Consider the following 17,057-nt stretch of genomic DNA (forward strand, 5'->3'; position numbering starts at 1 on the left):
ATAAAGACCACTGAACTTCACATTAGCCTTACGTTCAGGCCAGTCTGTCTGAAGCATGCCTTCTACAAAAGCACCTAGTGTTGTTTGGCTGACATTAGGAGGATGTGGGATCCATTAACTTCCTCAGTTTTAAAAATGTCGATCTTCCTAAGTATTAACCAGATGTACCCTTTTGAAGCTTTTTGGACAGAGCTTTTGGTCACTTCATTGGAAAGCTTTTTTTTTCATTCTCCTTTAAGAAAGGTAATGCAGACTGTTACCTCAGAAAGCAATAGGATAAAAACCTTTATTGTTCCACCTTTGTCAAGAGTTCATTTTCTATTGATATGCATTTTTGTAACTGTAGTTTACAACAGAAACTTCAGCTCCTTAGAGGCTTAACGTGGAGTAGCAAAAAAACCTTCAACACCAATCTGAAGACAGGTCTTCAAGTAATACACCACTCGGGCACCAGGAATCCCTAGGATCAGAATCAGTTAGATCTTCCACCTCCTCCCTTTCCTGCATTCTTTGTCCTCATTTCATGCCAAGCCTTCACCAGTGGTTCTCTGTTCTTCCATATGAGCTCATGGCCGTAAGTTATGTACCATCTGAGAAAGAAAAAATGAGTTAAAACTTAACTCCAACTTTCCTCTGTATCTAAGGAAAAGACGGATCACTAAATGCAAGTGACACAAATGCTTAGTATAGGAGACAAGAAAAACTGAGGCAGTAAGAACAACATTTTTGGAAAGCAGCAATGACAGGCAAGCCACTTGTTCTCTCGACTCCTAATCGTTAACCTCTTTGTGTTCTCGCTTGAGTCAGTACTGAGAATGAATGGTTTTCATGCCTTTACTTTCATGCTTTCATTTCTACTTCTATTTCCATTTAAAAGACTGTTAAAAACACTACTGTTGCTTATGGTAATCTTTACCAATAACACCAAGTATTTTTCTCATATGTAAATACAACTGTCCCATAATGAACAGCCACATTCCATTCAAAGTGCCTTTTCTTCTGTAACCATCTAAATGAAGATTTAATCTAGCAAAGTGTTCTAGCTTAATTTACACTCACAGAGAACTATAAATGCTGATATATGAATATTAAAATAAGTGATTAAGCAAGGGAGGTTATGGCAGAGAGAAGAGGTGAGAAGGGAAGCAACTGCATGGAAACAGGTTGAAGGTTCTCCCACAAACCTAACATCACACCCCCGTCCTGAACAACAAAAACACTTTTACATGAGCCGTATCAGCCAGCGCTAGGTAAACTGGCCATTCCTTTAAATCATATAGCTGCTTTCTGAAGCAGGCAATTGTCTGTGAGGCAATGTACAGAGAATACTTTGGCCATTCATTGGCCATATGCCCTAATTAGGGGCCCTGTTTTAGGATGAAGTGACCAAAATGATCAGAGTAGAACATATAGGTAGAACCTATGTAGGTGAGGAAGGCAAGACACTTGCCAAGTCAAGACAATTTTTACTGCAACTGCTATCCTATTATGTGCATTATAATGAACAAGCTGATACAGATACACCATGGCAGAAAGCAGTTGTGAATCAGCAAGACTACGTCAAATGCATCTACGATGCCAGAGAAGGGGGGAAAAGGAGACTGTGCAGCACAGAACTTACTGACACCGAAGCTAAGAAATAGCAAATACGTTCATAGACCAAACAGTCTTCCACCTGCACTTTGTCTGGCCTAGTTAAATCTCAGGTAAGCTTTTAAAATGCCTACATAAACCATTTAAAAATACTCTTAGCAATAAGCGCACAAATTAAAACAACACTGCAATCAGATAGGAGGGGAAAACCTCATTGGGTAATGTAGTTCAAACATGGAACAATGCAGAACTGTTTCCTGCAACCTGATTTCTAGTACTTCTTCCCAATTAAGAAGGCTCCACACAAAGACAACACAGCAGCACTGAGAAACAGCAGTAGATGCTGCTCGAAGGAATGTGGCCTGAGTTTATACTAACTCTGCAGCGCGCTCTAAATTGGCAATTAGGGGGAGAACACTGAGACAAAGAAATTTTCTCAGCAGTTTAATTCTAAAGTTATTTTAATTTGTCCATGCTGTGTTTTGTGAGAATCTTTCCTGCCTTGTAGCTCTCTTCAATGTGCTGGGGGGAGCAGGACAGAGACAGCCAGCCTGGGTTATGGTGACAGAACAACCTGACATCTAATCTATCATTCTAAGGCAGTTCAGCTCAATTTCTTTCAGTTCTAAGCATCTGTTAAGTTTTCCTGCACAGTTTTATAGCACTACAAGGAAAAGACTGAGTTGTCTTCAGTGCTACTTCAGATAACTTTCCATAAAAACTCCATACTTCAGAGATAAAAGGAAGAGGAAAAAAATCACAGGATGAATTTAAACATGAAACAAACAGAAGTTAGTAAATACAGACTTACATTCCAAAGAGAGCTCCCCCGAGATGTGCAGCATGGTCAAAAAGTCTCCAGCCTAGAGCAAGCCCTGCAGTGTCAAACGCAATTATGGCTTTTAAAGCCTGGAAAGGAACAGAATATGGAATGGAGAGCATCAGTCACAGCATGTAATGGTCACTGATAACAGCATTTCCTATTCAGGCAGAAAGTAAAAATCTGGGATCGTAAAGCATCACATAAATTTTATGGGAAAGCAATCACTGTAAAAAAGCCAAACAACTAAACAAAACCAAGCTGTTTTAAAACAACAGACTCGGTGCTTAGCTGTACTGTGCTGTCAAAACACAGACACGAGCAGCTACAGAATGTTGTGGGGTAGGAATGTACCCTTTTCAAATACTCAAGTCTCTTCCAATCTTCATTTCTAAAGCTACACATACATTCCAAACTCAGGTCAGAAAAAAGAAAAAAGGAAGTTACTTGAAAGAGTACATGCAATAAAAGACACCACAAAAGATGTAATTGCAACATTCTCATTCACTAATTCTGACATAGCTTAGATTTATGTGCATGTGTCCTCCCCAGCACAACCGTTTAGTGGATGGAACATGTGGGGCAGTATCCCTGTCATCTTATCTGATAAAAATTCATCATTACACTCTCCTAAATGACATATCCATTGGCAGGTAGAAAATCAGGATGATGGTGAACAACTCCATGACTGGAAACAGCGTGAGCCACAGCACACATCCTCAGGAGACACAAACCACCATAACTGTAATTATGCAAAATTTCACCAAACACCTCATTCCAAAAAGACCAACAGATTTAATGTTAGGATGAAATGTTACTTTTAGGATTTCTTTCCTTAAGCGTATGTGTTAGAATAGCAGCTGCATTGTGCCACATTGGCTTGTTTATTTTAAAAGCTGATTACAGTGTACGTAAGGTAGGCTAAAGGAGTACATAAAGCTTAGAAATACAATTATACAGTAGGGCTAAAATCATTCCAACATTTATATTACAATAGCCAATGCTGCTCTTGTTTTACTGCTGCAAGGAGTACTTCCTCATGACAATGCTCTCTGTGGCTCTGACAATATTTCTACCCAGGCAATCTTTTTTAGGAAAGATCCAGTTAAAGGGTAGCATGCAAAAAAACAGGTCCACTCAAGCAGAAGCTACATCTAAGAACGCTTTTTCAAATCTGTAAGCTTCAATTACAAAAAAAAATATTAAATCTCATGATCTTCAAATGACAAAGCTTAACCGCTTAAATTAAAACAGTAAAACAACTTTAGTAGACCAAAGATGATTAAGATGATTAAAGTCAAGACATACATGAGATGCTTTTCTTAAATGGGGCACTGGACGTGCTTAAAAGAACTTAATGAAACAAAGAAGGAGTCCTGGTACTACATATGAAGAAAAGACTCAGTAGTTTATTTCTAATCCCAGCAGTGTTGTTGGAAGTATCAAAAGATGGTATGAATCCAAATGAGGCAGCAGGTAGTCCTCCAGGGCTGAAATGTTATTTCCCTTGAGAAGTGAAATTCTGTGTTTCTCATTGTGATAAATTTTTCTTCAGAAAGACTGTATCAGTATTAGATTAGCCTGTTAACGAGCACTGCTATAAAAAAATATCACCTGTCACAGAAAGAACAGTATATGTGTGTGCCCATCTCCTCAGACAGGTGCATCCAAGTCCCTCCCAACCTCCTTCAACTCTTAGTATCAGATTTGAAACAGATCCACGGAGGATGGAATTTGGGAAAAATCTAAAAATCACTACACACTTGTGTCATGACTGTGCTAGTCTGCAACAATTCAGAACCAGTCTCCAGGACTTCCATGACCTGTATTCTCGTTCAAAATAAAATTAACAGCTTGGAAACACAAACGAAGAGGACACACGCTCAGATACTGGAGAGGTACGGGAAAAATGTTTAAAGAGTAGGATTTCTTTGAAGTTCAAAGGCACTTACATTTCCTGCTGTAAATGTGAACATTGGAAGAAATATGATGGCTAGTTTTGCTTCTGGCATCTTTGCACATACGGCTGCAAGGACAGTCATTATAGCTCCTGACTGTAAACACATTAAAACAGACAAAAGTAAGCCGAGATGTTACATAAAGGAAAATTTATTTTTCTGCATGTGAACATGTTTTCCTTTTTTAATTTTATTTTCAAATGCGTCCCTGTGGTAAACCTCAAAGTAAAAAGCACCACAGCAAAGTTCAGAACAAAAATAGAACAAGACACCCTTATTTAATTTAAATATCTGAAATCATAAATACTGTGGAAAAAAATAGCCCTCAGATGCTCTTATGTAAGAAATAACCTCCCTGATTTTTATGGTAACAGTTTATGTTAATATGCTTTTTCCCCAGAAACCCTAGAAATCGTATTAATCAAACACCAGACATTTCAGATGAAGGGAATCATTCTGAAGCTTGTACCAAAACAAGGAAAATAACAGATGGACAAGGACAAAAATCTTTTGTCAATGAAACAAGCAATTCCCTGGTCTGTACTGAACTGACCATGGGCTTTTGTATCCATGAAACATCTCAATGGAAAGGCTGCAAATACAGTAAACTAATGTTATGTGTGGCAATTTCAGTAACTTCAGATCAGTAAGACGAATGGGAAGTAACTTGCTCCAGGTATAGTTAATTCACAAGATAAAGGGACAATCCATAGAGAGCACTACCGAAAATGCTAACTTTGGGACAGCTCAGTGGATTTTTTCATTGCAATTGAAAAATAAGAATCTGACTTTTGGCTTTTATCAACATTATTCAGTAAAGTTAAGAAGCCTTTAGAACTTGGTAAATGGCTAGGCTCACCTCAAATGTATAGCAAGTTAAGTGTTTTAAAATGTTCTACTAAAAGTACTTGTAAAGAACAGACACCACCACCTCCTCAGCCTGCCTTGTCTCTTTTCTACTGTGAGACTTTTGGCAGGAGTGCAGCCCTTTCTGCACAGCATGCCCTGCAGCTTCCACTAGTATCACATGCTGATTCTGATTGTCTGATTACATTCACTCTTTCTAAAATATTCTATTTTCAATTAAAGCAGATTGATACACAATTACAAAACAACATTTATGAAATAAGTTATAGAACTGAAATATCTGCTCAGTGACAGGAGCTCCTGCTGTTAAGTACTCATTTACAAGCCATTAGCATTAAGTGGCATTAGTTCTGGGCTGCTGCTGCAACACAGTCAACATAATTGAAGAATAGGCAAGTTCTTGCATAGGAATCACAGCCTGGTTACTTGGGTTTCGTAAACTTTCCCAGTTTCCATTATCCCAAATATATTCTTGGCTTTTAAGCAGGTTAAAGAATACAACAGGCAGCGAAAATAGCTTCAGAGATTATTAGAAGGTCTCCCATATTCTGAGATACTTACAGCTCCAAGAGATGGTTCAAACCTTCCAGTGGCCATTTTAGCGACATAACTGACAAAAGTGGAGATAACCCCTAGGAAGTAAAAAAGACTACTGAAAACAATGTCAGCAATGCAGACAAGCATCAGAAAGTGCAACAGTGTTACCTGAACATCTTCCTAAAGAAGCTAGTGTAGGTGCTGTGGGGTTTTTGTTGTTGTTTTGGGGTATTTTTGTTTGTTTAAACTTGAATCAACTGTCATCTTTTCCCACAAAACTCCCATGAGTCTATATTAAGAGGTATTTTATTTTGGTAGCTATGCATGAATTAAAACCAAATATTTGTATTGTCATGTATTTTGAAGCCCAGTGTCTTAAACCCATCAAAATTCTGTATGACAGCAAGTAAGTACTGCAGTTAGTGTAGAGCAGTAAGTGGGACTAAGCAATGGCCACCTGCCATCATACTTCTATTAACCATGTACACACTTTACTTGCACGAATACATATTTATATTTTTTAAAGTGTTGTAAAGATATATAAGTACTATTTTAACATTACCAGCAGAAAGATATACTGCAATGAACTGCTCGCATCCCAGAAGAGAGACAATGCTGCTGGAAAAACTCCATAAAACATACATATTTGCTGCCATGTGGAATAGAGAGAAGTGACTAAATGTAGAGAGCAGCATGGGAGAACAGAGGGCTCCTACAAAAGAGAAAAACAATTACTGAAGCAAAAAAAGTCAGTGTTCCAATTGGCTTCAACTTGCATGCAATGCAGAATAGAAATTTATCAAGATAATAGAGGCTAATTATGTTTAGAATTCTTAAATACAAGCTAAGTAATAAGCCCAGAAATGTAACAAACTTCAAATTCTACACAATACTTTTTGAAAGGTAGAACACATGCCCTACAGGTATGCAAGCTGTACAGCTACTTTAGAAAGCCTTAATTACCTACTGGGGAATGTTTCATATAAAACATTTATCTTATGACAAAACTCCTGTGCTTTGGAAAGGAAAAAAAGAGATTTTATTTATGTATGTATGCGGTGAAAGATTTTTAATGTTAATTATCCGAGCATCTATATAAAGTTATGTTGCTACAGAGATGGACTCATAAAGAAAAACTAGTCTTCTTTTCAGAAAGCTACTAGCTCTCCTCACTGAAACAGCAGCCTTGAAAATGCAAAAAAGCCAATTAAAAGGTTTGAAGGTCAATATTATTTAAAATAGTTTTTGGGGTGACTGATGCTCAGATTTGGGTAACAGCTATCCTTAGCTTTGAAGTGCATGTGGAGAATTGCTTGGGTTTCCACTTTTTTGGCAGAAACTAAGAGGACAGCATAAAGTACTCTCCTAATGCATGTTTGTCCTTTTAATTCTTTACTGTAGAAATGAAAACTAATTGTTCTGCCATTAAATACCAGCAACCTGCTTTCCTAAGTTAACCTCTTCAAAACATTCCACAGTGAAAGCCAAGTTTGCATGTGTGTTTTTTTTCTTTTTTTAATGTGACTCAAAGCACAGCTTTGAAACAAGGACTCCGTACATAACATACAGACTAATGTTTGTCTATTGACAAAAGCACACATGCATGTGACTGATGACTGTTCTATCAGCATCCCACAAAACACTGCCGGGGATGGGGGGGCGGGGAATAAAATCACATTTGAGTGTAATTTTTGAACAGCATTACACAGTACAATTTATTTTCCTCCTTCCCAAAGCATAGCACGATTCACATTCTGTCCAGGAAAGCAGCAGGGGTTGTTATCACTGGGAGAAGTGCCTCTTCACCTTCACAAAGGCAGGAGCTGCATCCTACTGAATGCAGTAAAAGGCCAACGAGCAGGTTTTGACAATATTTAGAAAAGCACCAGTTTTGTTTGTTTAAAAAACCCCACAATCCTCTAACTTTTTTTTTTCTACCCTCAAACCAGTTACTGTCTAGACAGAATGATGTGTTTGGGTAGGATTGAGATCGCTCGTGGGTGATGGGAGCTACAAGCCATGCATCATCTGAAGTTTCTGCAGTATGATCAATTACATCAATTCCTAATTATCATTAGTTCAATCACATCCCAACGTAGAAAAGTTATCCACATGACTGTTCACTTACTGGAGGATGGATCTGAAGTGAAATATGTAAACATAATCCGTCGCATGCCAGGCAGCCTCCATAAACAGAACACAAAGACATTTGCAGCTATAATACCTATCAAGAGGGGAGGAAAAAAAAGTATAAAAGCAAATTATTAATATAACACACCATAATGCTTACTGTAAACAAGCATTCAAAAGTAAGCTTACAAGAATCATCCTCTTTCTTCACTATTCCATTAAAAGCAGTAGAGTTTAGAAAAAGCAAAGAAAAATACCAGAACCTAGATTTATACAGTGGAAGTCCTTCCGAAATACGACATCTAATTGTTACTGGTTTAAGTGCAATGAATGCAACAGTCCAGAAAATCTGAAGACATTCAAAGGATCGTCTCAAACTTCTGTTTCACTGTAGAACCAATGAAACAGCAGCCAGCTTAGGAGGTCCCATTTCTTCCCTCTCTAGCTGTTTATTCCCAAATGCCACTGATCCGCTCCACGGTTGCATTTAGCTGCGCATGGAGGGGAGCAGACACAGGGAACCATACAAACACACAGTACACATCCTGTCCATTTTTCTGGGAGTTTTGGTTTTGAGGGAATTGTAAAGGTAATGTTTACAGATCAAACATAAAAAAATGAGTTGGCTTTGTTATGCCATAGTCACCTTTGGGAGACAGCAAACATGCAGCTTTTTACTTTACAGATGTTTACTGCAATCTTACTTTATTTTAAATAAAAATATAAATTATTAGAAACATAATGATGCAATTTATCATTTCCTGTTTAAAGCGCCTTTTCTATTTCTATCCAAGCATTCAGGTATTTAAAATGTTTTATAACAACTAGAAACATTAAAGAGGAAAATAATTGTGATTCCTTACATAGTGGTAAATGTCACATAATTAAGTTTGCAACAAAATGTAAGAACTGTGGAAAGCTATGATACATAAATCCTAGAATCAACATTTCAATTATCTTGTCTTTTGATGCTCCATCCTGTTTCACCATGCTCTTTTATTAGAGGAAATATTTTGCCTGCATGCTAAACCAAAACATTACAAAACTGTCAACTATTTCAGTGCAATAAGCAATGAAGGGCGAGGCGAGTAGCTGAACAGCTCAGGGTCTACCAGCTAGAGTTTGTATTGCTTGTTAGATCAACTAGATGTTGAGGGACACTCTAGAGAGCGCATAATAAAACTTCACGACCCCTGCCCCAAATGCCATATTTGTATCTGCTTCGTGACCTGGTTTGTATGTTGAAGAGCAATTCAAAGCATTATACAAAAATTCATGACAGCACTTGTAAATTGAGTGGTCTGAGATTATTTTTGCCCAAAACATTTAGCACTTATGTAATCTATTCTCAGACTGGGAGTCAACTCATCAAAGAGTATATTGCCTGCAATTTTTTTTCTAAAACGCTTCTGTAGAAAAGTAAATGACATGGAAATAACATTTAAGTAACCTGATGCTAACCACCTACTAATATAGATTCAATAAATACTTAACATAGAATACGTAACAGCGGGTATGGCTCAGCTATGTCATTTGGATTTGAATCAAATTCTTATCTGTTTCTCTCCACACATTACATTTATCTTGGGGACTTCAAGTGACGTTAAGCTAACCAATCAAAACTATATCATAATGAAAGGAAAGCTCACAAGCTTTTTTTTTTTGCTGTTTTACATACATCATCCTGCAGACAAGATGCAACTATTAGGGAATTTTACTTCCACATACCAGTGGAATATAAATGCCTGTTCCTTCTGAAAGCTTTTGCTGGTTTTCACAGTTCCTGAGAAAAACGTCGCTGGGAGAGGATTCTAGTTAATCCTTCACCCTCTCTCGTACAGATGCATAGGAATTTCTTTAATGCATACAAAAATGTTTGTGCAAGGAAGTGTAGCAGAAATAGTGTGGTGCAGGTATAAACTTATACATGCTTTGGGCCTAACAACCTAAACGTGATATGAAAGCCATCTGTTTTAACATACTGTACCTGTTTGCCATATTTCTCTTCCTGTGAATGCCTAATACTTGTAAGCTAACACAAACCTGTCACAGTCCGCTGACCCTCAGTCAGGTTATTCCACCAGCTGTTAACCTGGAACGGAATTGTCGTACATCAATGCCACTGCAGAGTATTTGCAGTTTCAGAAACAGTCAGGTACAGCGCTACCTTTTTAAGAACGGAAAGCATTTGTTTGGAATCTCTTAAGTAAATCGGTTTTAAACTTTTTTATTTCTGATTGGTTTAGCCTTTCAAGTTGGCATTTCCTTACTCATGAATAGTTACCTACCCTCTTTATAAAATATCCCAACACAGATGAAGAGTTTCTTCAAGAAGAATGGGATTTTATTTATTTATTTTACACAATTCCATGGGTTTAACTCTGCTTGTACTAAGTAAGGATCTAACCCATAATGCTTACTTTAGCAGATTAGCCAAAGTTAGCATAAATCCTGCCTCGACTAAGCCTCACCCTAATGCTGTCTAACATTACACCACCCACCTTTGAGAGATTCCACTTTTGTGCCAGGGTCACTTTTGCAGAAGTGGCTCACAAGATGTGGAATCCATTCCCTCTTGCGTCCAGCTCACCCAGCCCTCCTCCAAGTTTAAAACCCCTGAAAAAGTTTATTTTGAGTGTAGTCAGCCCACAGACAACTTCCACCCCCTTTTCTCTTCCTCAGCTTTCAGAATAATTTTGGACAAATATTTCATCGATAGCTCAATGACCTTCCAACCATATTGATCAGGACAATGTCATAAAAATTATCTGTAGGTTGGAGGCAGGGGGAAATAATGCTGTATGAAACAAATAATTCATTATTCGTTACCACAGTAACAACTTCATTGCGTTTTTTTGTTTAACTACAAAGTTCTCCAGTATATGAACACTAAACAAACATGATTTTTCTACAGTACAGGAAGCAGATGCCCTCAGAAACTATTGGGGGATCCTGAACTTTTAAAATAGAACTTAACCAGTTGAAGATAGGGATTGGGATTTTAAGCCTATTAACAACAGGTTAATTTTGTTTTACTTTTTGGCTAGCTGATAATGAGATCTTTCCCTTCAGGTTTTGAAGGAAAACAAAAGTATAAAACCAAAATTATTTAAAATATTAAGTTACAATCATAATCTCACCTGCGGTTCATAAACAATGAACAAGAAAGCATGCTGTACTGGGCCTGGCTAGGGTATAATTAGTTTTCTTTATAGGAGCTCATACATGGTGCTGTGTTTTATGTTTTTGACTAAAACAGTACCGGCAACACACTAACGTTCTAGCTTTTGCTGAACAGTGTTTGCACAGTATCAAAAGATCTTTTCCATTTCTCACTCTGCCCCTGCAGTGAATAGACTAGGGGTGTGCAATAAACTGGGAGGGGATATAACTGGGCAGATGACCCAAGCTAACCAGAGATATTCCATGCCATATACTATCATGCTCATCAATAAAAGGAAAGAGAAGGGATTTTAGGAGGTTTAGTCATCTTTTGCTCATGAACTGGCCAAGCATTGCCCCCCCCCCCAGGAGACTATGAGTGACTGCCTTTGCATCACTTGTTTTGTGTTCTTCTCTCTCCTCCCACTTACCAAACAATTTTTTGGTTATTGTTTTATCTTTACCCCCAGTTTTCTTGCTTTTAATGTTCCTTTCCTCTTCCCCCATCCCACTAAGGGTTTGTGGGGGAACTGAGAGAGCAGCTGTGTGGCACTTAGCTGCCCACCAGGGCTAACCCACAACACATGCCCATGTCAAAAGTGGTGCCAGAGTGCACGCAACACACATTGCAAAACCTCCTCTGTGTCCTACACAGGACCCTGTGTTACTCTAGCTCCACATTCAGCCCCACCTCCCTTCAACAAGCAGACCTGGAAGAGTAATCATGCCTGGTCTACCACAAGCACAACAGTAACCTTGAAACAAAGGTAAAACATACATGCATGTTTAGTTAGTTTTGTGTGCACCTCATTAAAAACTAAACGAGTGATACTTTTGGGATGTCACCTAGATATGTAATAAGTCTTGCAGCACTTGCATTGTTCTTACTGCCCAAAGTACTTGCAATGAAATGTCAGCTCTCAAACCGAAAAAGTTCTCTAAACCCTCGTATTTGTGAAGGCTGAAAATACAACTGCTTTTCAGGAGCCAGAGCATTAAAAAAATCTCACGCTTAAGGTTCAGAATTTAAGCTAGCTCTGTCCAATCTGGGAACCCACAGTCATTTTGAGAACGCTTAGATGCAGCAAGAATAGTTTGGGTGTTTTTCTATAGTGAAAAAGCAAAAGGTACCAAGTTTAGATACGCAAGCTGCTACTACTGACCCATCTTCCCCACATTTCAGGGTGAAGACGGTATTTTTCCCCAGTATAGCCATTGCAGATATTGCCAGTTACAGTCTTCTAGAATGAATTCTATCTGTCTTTCTCATAAAGAGATGCATCTGCTGCAATTTGCAGAGAAGCTGTTATTTCTCCAAGGTGCAGAGCAGCCCGAAAGGCTGCCGGGGCGGCGGCCAGGCGTGCCCCCCGGAGAAGGCCGCGGCCGTGCTGGGGCGCGGCGGGGCCCACGCGTGTGCCGGCGGGCCGGGCCCCCCACCTGCTTCCTGAAGTCGCCCCTCTTCTGCGGCCGTATCTTGTCCAGCCAGTCCGCCCGCGCCTCCTCCAGATAGGTCTGGACCCGCGACTTGAGCGACTCGTACTGCCAGATGGCGGCGCATCCGAAGGCAGAGCCTGTGAACTGGGCCACAGCGGGGATAGTCAAACGCGAGGCGGCGTGCCCCGGCCCCGGCCGAGGCAGCCGGGCTCGCCCCCGCCTCACCTCGCTCCCCGGCCCCGGCTGACAGCCAGGGCCCGCCGCCGGCCCCACAGCCCCCGGCCCGAGCCACTTACCCCCACGGCGAAGAGGAGCGGCCTGAGCAGGCGGCGCGGCGAGGGGCGGCCAGCGCGGGGCGGCGGCGGCGGGCAGAGGCTGCGGCGCGGGGGCGGCGGGCCGGGCCGCGCCTCGGCGGCGCTGGCTGCTGGGGGCTCCTCGGGCCGCGGCCGTGCCCGGCGGAAGCCCTGCCGCGGTTCCAGCAGCACCATCAGCCTGCTGGGGAAAGACGCGGACCGTCAGCACCGCCGCGGCCGCCCGGCCAGCCCCCCGCGGCCGCCCCCTCCCCGGTCCCCGGTCCCCCGGCGCCGTCGCCCCCTCCCCAGCCCGGCCGTACCTGTACGGCCGCGGGCCGCAGGCGCGGGCCCAGCACCGCCACGCCATGTTGGGCGCCTCCCCGCGCGCCAAGCCCTTCCGGGGCAGCCGGGCGCCATCTTGCGGGCGCTGCCTTGGGCGCCCGGCGGCGGGGCCGGGGCAGCCGCTCGCTCACACCCCCCGGGGCGGCCCCGGGGCTCCTCCGCGCCGCCAGGCCGCTCAGCGCGGTGGGCGCCCGCGGGGCTCCGGGCGCCGTGCCGGGGTGGGGGGCACGGCCGGCAGCGAGTCGGATCCGCCCCGCGTCCTGGCCCGGCCGCCATGTCGAGAGGGTCACCCTGGCACTGCCCCGCCATAGCGGGCGTGGCGCCGCGAGCCCCTGTGGCCGCCATGATGAGCGTGGCAGCTCTTTGCCTCCGGGCTCCGTTGGCGGCTAGCCTTGGCGCCGTGCCATTGGGGGTTTCCATGGTCTTAATATATTATTTTCTCTAGAAGCCCTCTAGAATATACAGAGCCTGTCTCCTAATGCTGAGCTCAGCCTGCCGCGGCCCAGGAGGCAGGGAGGCAGCTGGGGCTGCAGCCTCAGCCTCGCCTTGCTCGGCCGTGTTGCTGCACTTCACCCCACCGCGCCTCGCCGCGTCTGCTTCTCTGCCCGGCCTGCCCATTGCCTGCTGTGCATGGCCCCACTCACGCCCCGCAGCCTCCTTGGGCTTCTTGGCCGTGCTCGCCGGCGCTGGGTGCCCCGAGGTGTGCCGTGCTCCCTGTGCCACCAGCCGGGGCTCCTAGGCCTGGGCGCTGTGCTGCGCTGCCATCTTCCTGCCTGCAGGGCTGGTGAGGTGTCATGCTGGCACCCAGCCGTCCCTGCCCAGCCGGTGCTGTAAACACCAAGGCACCCCTATAACTAACCAGAGAAAGAAAACAGGCCTGCTTGCTTTGAAAATAAAGTGTGGTTTGTAAGTTTCAAGAAGTTGCATGCCCCTGTCCGGTTATCTGCAGTGCTGTGGAGATACTTGATGAGACAGCCAAGCAGCACAGGCGCCAGCTGTGCCTGGGCCTCCAGAGTGCAGGGCTGCCGAAGTCAGGCCGCTGACTAAAGAGTGGTTTATCAGTCAGGCCGCTGACTAAAGAGCGGTTTATCACAGAGGTGTGGGGAGGACGAGAGGCAGCAGCCCTGTGTTGCAGCAGGAAAAGCTGTGCGTGGGTGTGAGGAACACACTGGGTGGGAGGGCAGCTGTGCTGTCTCCAGCCCCGAGGCAGTGCTGTATTGCGACTGCTGCTCTGTTGCGACTGGGCGAGGCTTGGGCAACCTGGCCCAAGACTGAAGCTGTGCTTTAGTGGCAGGTTGGCATCAGTACGGTCCCTTCCAACCCAAATTACTGTGTCCTTCGTTGTGTGAAGGGAAAGTTAATAGCAAGATGAGAATGGTTTGTACATTGCAAGTGGCTATAAGCCTGATTACACTATTAATGTTACAGCAACTTCAGGACCACGCTTACAAAGTCAAAATGTTTGGAAGTGGAGAGGAAGTGAATTAACATCGTTCCTGGTTTTTAATTTGTGTTTTGTGTTTTTTTTGTTTGGTTTGGTTTTGTTTTTTAAACAAGTATTGAAATAATTTGCTTTCTCAGCTCCAGGCCAGACTGACCTGAGGAAACCTCTGTAAGCTTGTGGTGGGAGCCTACTCTAAGTGGTTTAGTACTGTATATAAATCTGCATTTTATCTCTTTCTGATTATGCTGGTGGCCATGGGTCAGCCTCAGAATTTGCTTGAACTAAGAACAGATTAGCAGGTTCAAAACCGTATATTACCGGTGTTAAAAATGTATCTGTGCATAAAATGAAACCAGTGTTGTAATCAGTGGTCTATGTTTTTCTATGTATCAAAATAAAAAAGAAGTGCAAGGTTTTTAACTTTACAGTTTAGACACTTTTATCACTTGTTTTTACTTCCAGACACCTTATCAGGACTGATTTGTTTGTTTAAGTGATTTAAATATTTTTTTAACCCTTTCTGTGCTCTGTTCAAACCACATACATTTTGGCTGTGCTGTTTTTAACATTAAGGTGATCTTTTTTCTCCCCCAGCTCCCCCAGGGCTTGGGGTTTTTTTTTTGTTTTGTTTTGTTTTGTTTGATGTTACAGCTCTTAGTTGTATATAGCCTCTGCGTGCAATTTGTGAGGGATGATGGTCTGGGCTTTATGTATTTATTTGGGTTTGGTTTATGGTCATTCTTCTTTGGAAAGCTGCAAAGCATATTTGCTATTAGTTGTGCCATCATCTGAAATCTAGAAACAGTGAGAGTGTATGGCAGCGAGTACAAACAATCAGGTCCGGAGGGTAGGGTGTACGTGGTGCAAATTGAAAGAGAGGATGGATGTGGTGTCAGTTGGAGTAACAAGGTGCTTTTGAAGGCTTCTAATTTGCAGATGGTTTCTATTAGCAAACTCTTACCCTGTTAAAGCAAAGCATTTTTGTGACATTACTTTTGTCGTTAAAACTACAAGAGTGGTAAGAAATCAGTGCTGCCATCGCATGGGGACTGCCATCTTGTGCATGACTGGTGTCCCAGAGGGAATAAAGTGTCCTCTGGACTGTCCCATGGGTTTGGTGTGGGAGCAGCAAGGTCGGGAAGGTATAAGTGAGAGTGGCTCCTTAGGGCAGAGGAAGGCAAAAAGAGGAGGAACAACAGCAGCAAGGTGGTTGCCGAGCCCTCTGGGGCTGCCAGATGCCTTCAGCCGGGAGCCCAGAGGTCTGTCCTGCCTCGGGGTATGTCTGAGATCACAGTTTCGTTTGTTAATGTGATCCACTGGGTGGGTGTCTGTCTGCTCTGATTGCTGACTGCAGGGCTTAGATGCAGCCAGGGAAATGTAAAAAAATTAGAAAAAATGGATTTTTTTTCAAACAAGCAAACAGCCCCTCTCCCCTCTTCTGTTTTTTTACTGGCCCTTGTTTTACCCACCGGAGACATGCATTTCAGGAGCAGCCCTAGCGCTCTCTGCTTCTGCCTTGTGTGGCCTATTGATATGTCACCCATCATCAGGCTCCCAGTCCCCACTGAGGTACCAGACCCACTCCCTGGCCCCTAAGATTTCAAATGCCAGCACTGCATGCTTTGCTTTCTAAGTAGTAAAGATTTTCTTTGCATGCTTGTCTTAAGAAGATCTAGAAAATAAAACATTGTGTACCATGCTATCAAAGTTTATTCTTCTTGCCACTTTACGTCTCCCTGTGTATTGAATTGAAATGTCACCATCTAGGTTCAGACCACATGTGCACTTTTCTGTTGAGGAATACGCACCCACAGGAGGAGCTCACGGGTGTTGTATCGTCTCTAACAGGTGCATTGATGTGGGACAGTCATTTTAAAGGTTGCAGAAGGACACTTAGAGTGGTACTTGCAGTCCTGGTATAGCATGGTTGAATTTGGGTCAGGGTGAAGGAAGGTTGTTACTCTGTATTTGTGAAATCTAGTTCCCAAGCTTCCTCAGTTTGAAACCTAAGGTATTTTAAAGTGTTGTATTTTAATTAGAAGTTTGTGTTTACAAGTGACATATGTCCTACCCATAGTGATAGTGCAGAGCATATAGTTACAACGAATCCTGTCTTCAATTGTTTGCCTATCTTATATGGACACAAGCCTCCTTTCATAATAACAGTGTCTTGATGAAGCAAATTTTCAAGTAAAACAATTGTGAAAATGGTAATATTTCTCTGTATTGCTTTGGAGTCTGATGGTGTGTGGGCAGCCCCGTGGCGCTGACACGGCAAATTATATGCCAATGGTTGCCAGGTTAATCTAAGTGTCTTTGGTACTAAATTACATGATTTTGTTGTAGTTTTCTTGTTTGAGTCGTCCATTTCACTGAACCTTTGCTGTAGCAAAAAGCCATGCCTCAGCCTTTGTGCAACAGTTGGGCAGAGCTTTGGCCCTGGGTCCTTGATTTTTAGAATGGGGGGAAAGGTCCTA

At 42.7% G+C, this 17,057-nt stretch overlaps 1 protein-coding gene across 2 annotated transcripts; it reads right to left on the reverse strand.

Annotated features, from left to right (window-relative positions):
• Positions 1-261: 261 nt before the first annotated feature.
• PARL (presenilin associated rhomboid like) lies at positions 262-13,243 on the reverse strand. 2 transcript variants are annotated; one of them, XM_040613215.1, is made up of 10 exons: positions 13,115-13,243; positions 12,798-12,996; positions 12,505-12,645; positions 9,949-9,997; positions 7,904-7,999; positions 6,338-6,487; positions 5,800-5,870; positions 4,366-4,467; positions 2,405-2,502; positions 262-590 (listed from the first exon to the last, which is right to left on the reverse strand). In XM_040613215.1, exons 1-10 carry the CDS (start codon positions 13,159-13,161, stop codon positions 473-475), a joined length of 1,071 nt encoding a protein of 356 aa, XP_040469149.1. In that variant the 5' UTR covers positions 13,162-13,243; the 3' UTR covers positions 262-472. The 2 variants fall into 2 exon arrangements, with proteins under 2 accessions (XP_040469149.1, XP_040469150.1); XM_040613216.1 differs by having other exon boundaries at positions 12,798-12,993; positions 13,115-13,176.
• Between the last annotated feature and the right edge of the window lie 3,814 nt (positions 13,244-17,057).

This window comes from Falco naumanni, chromosome 13, assembly GCF_017639655.2.
Source record: "Falco naumanni isolate bFalNau1 chromosome 13, bFalNau1.pat, whole genome shotgun sequence".
Taxonomy (NCBI): domain Eukaryota; kingdom Metazoa; phylum Chordata; class Aves; order Falconiformes; family Falconidae; genus Falco; species Falco naumanni.

Coding starts and splice junctions, on each gene's coding strand:
- PARL (XM_040613215.1), bottom strand. CDS start 13,161: ATGGCGTGGCGGTGCTGGGCCCGCGCCTGCGGCCCGCGGCCGTACAG. Junction 8,000..9,948: donor GGGTCAGCGGACTGTGACAG/GTTTGTGTTAGC, acceptor CCCTCTTGATAG/GTATTATAGCTGCAAATGTC. Junction 4,468..5,799: donor TTGAACCATCTCTTGGAGCT/GTAAGTATCTCA, acceptor ATGTGTTTACAG/TCAGGAGCTATAATGACTGT.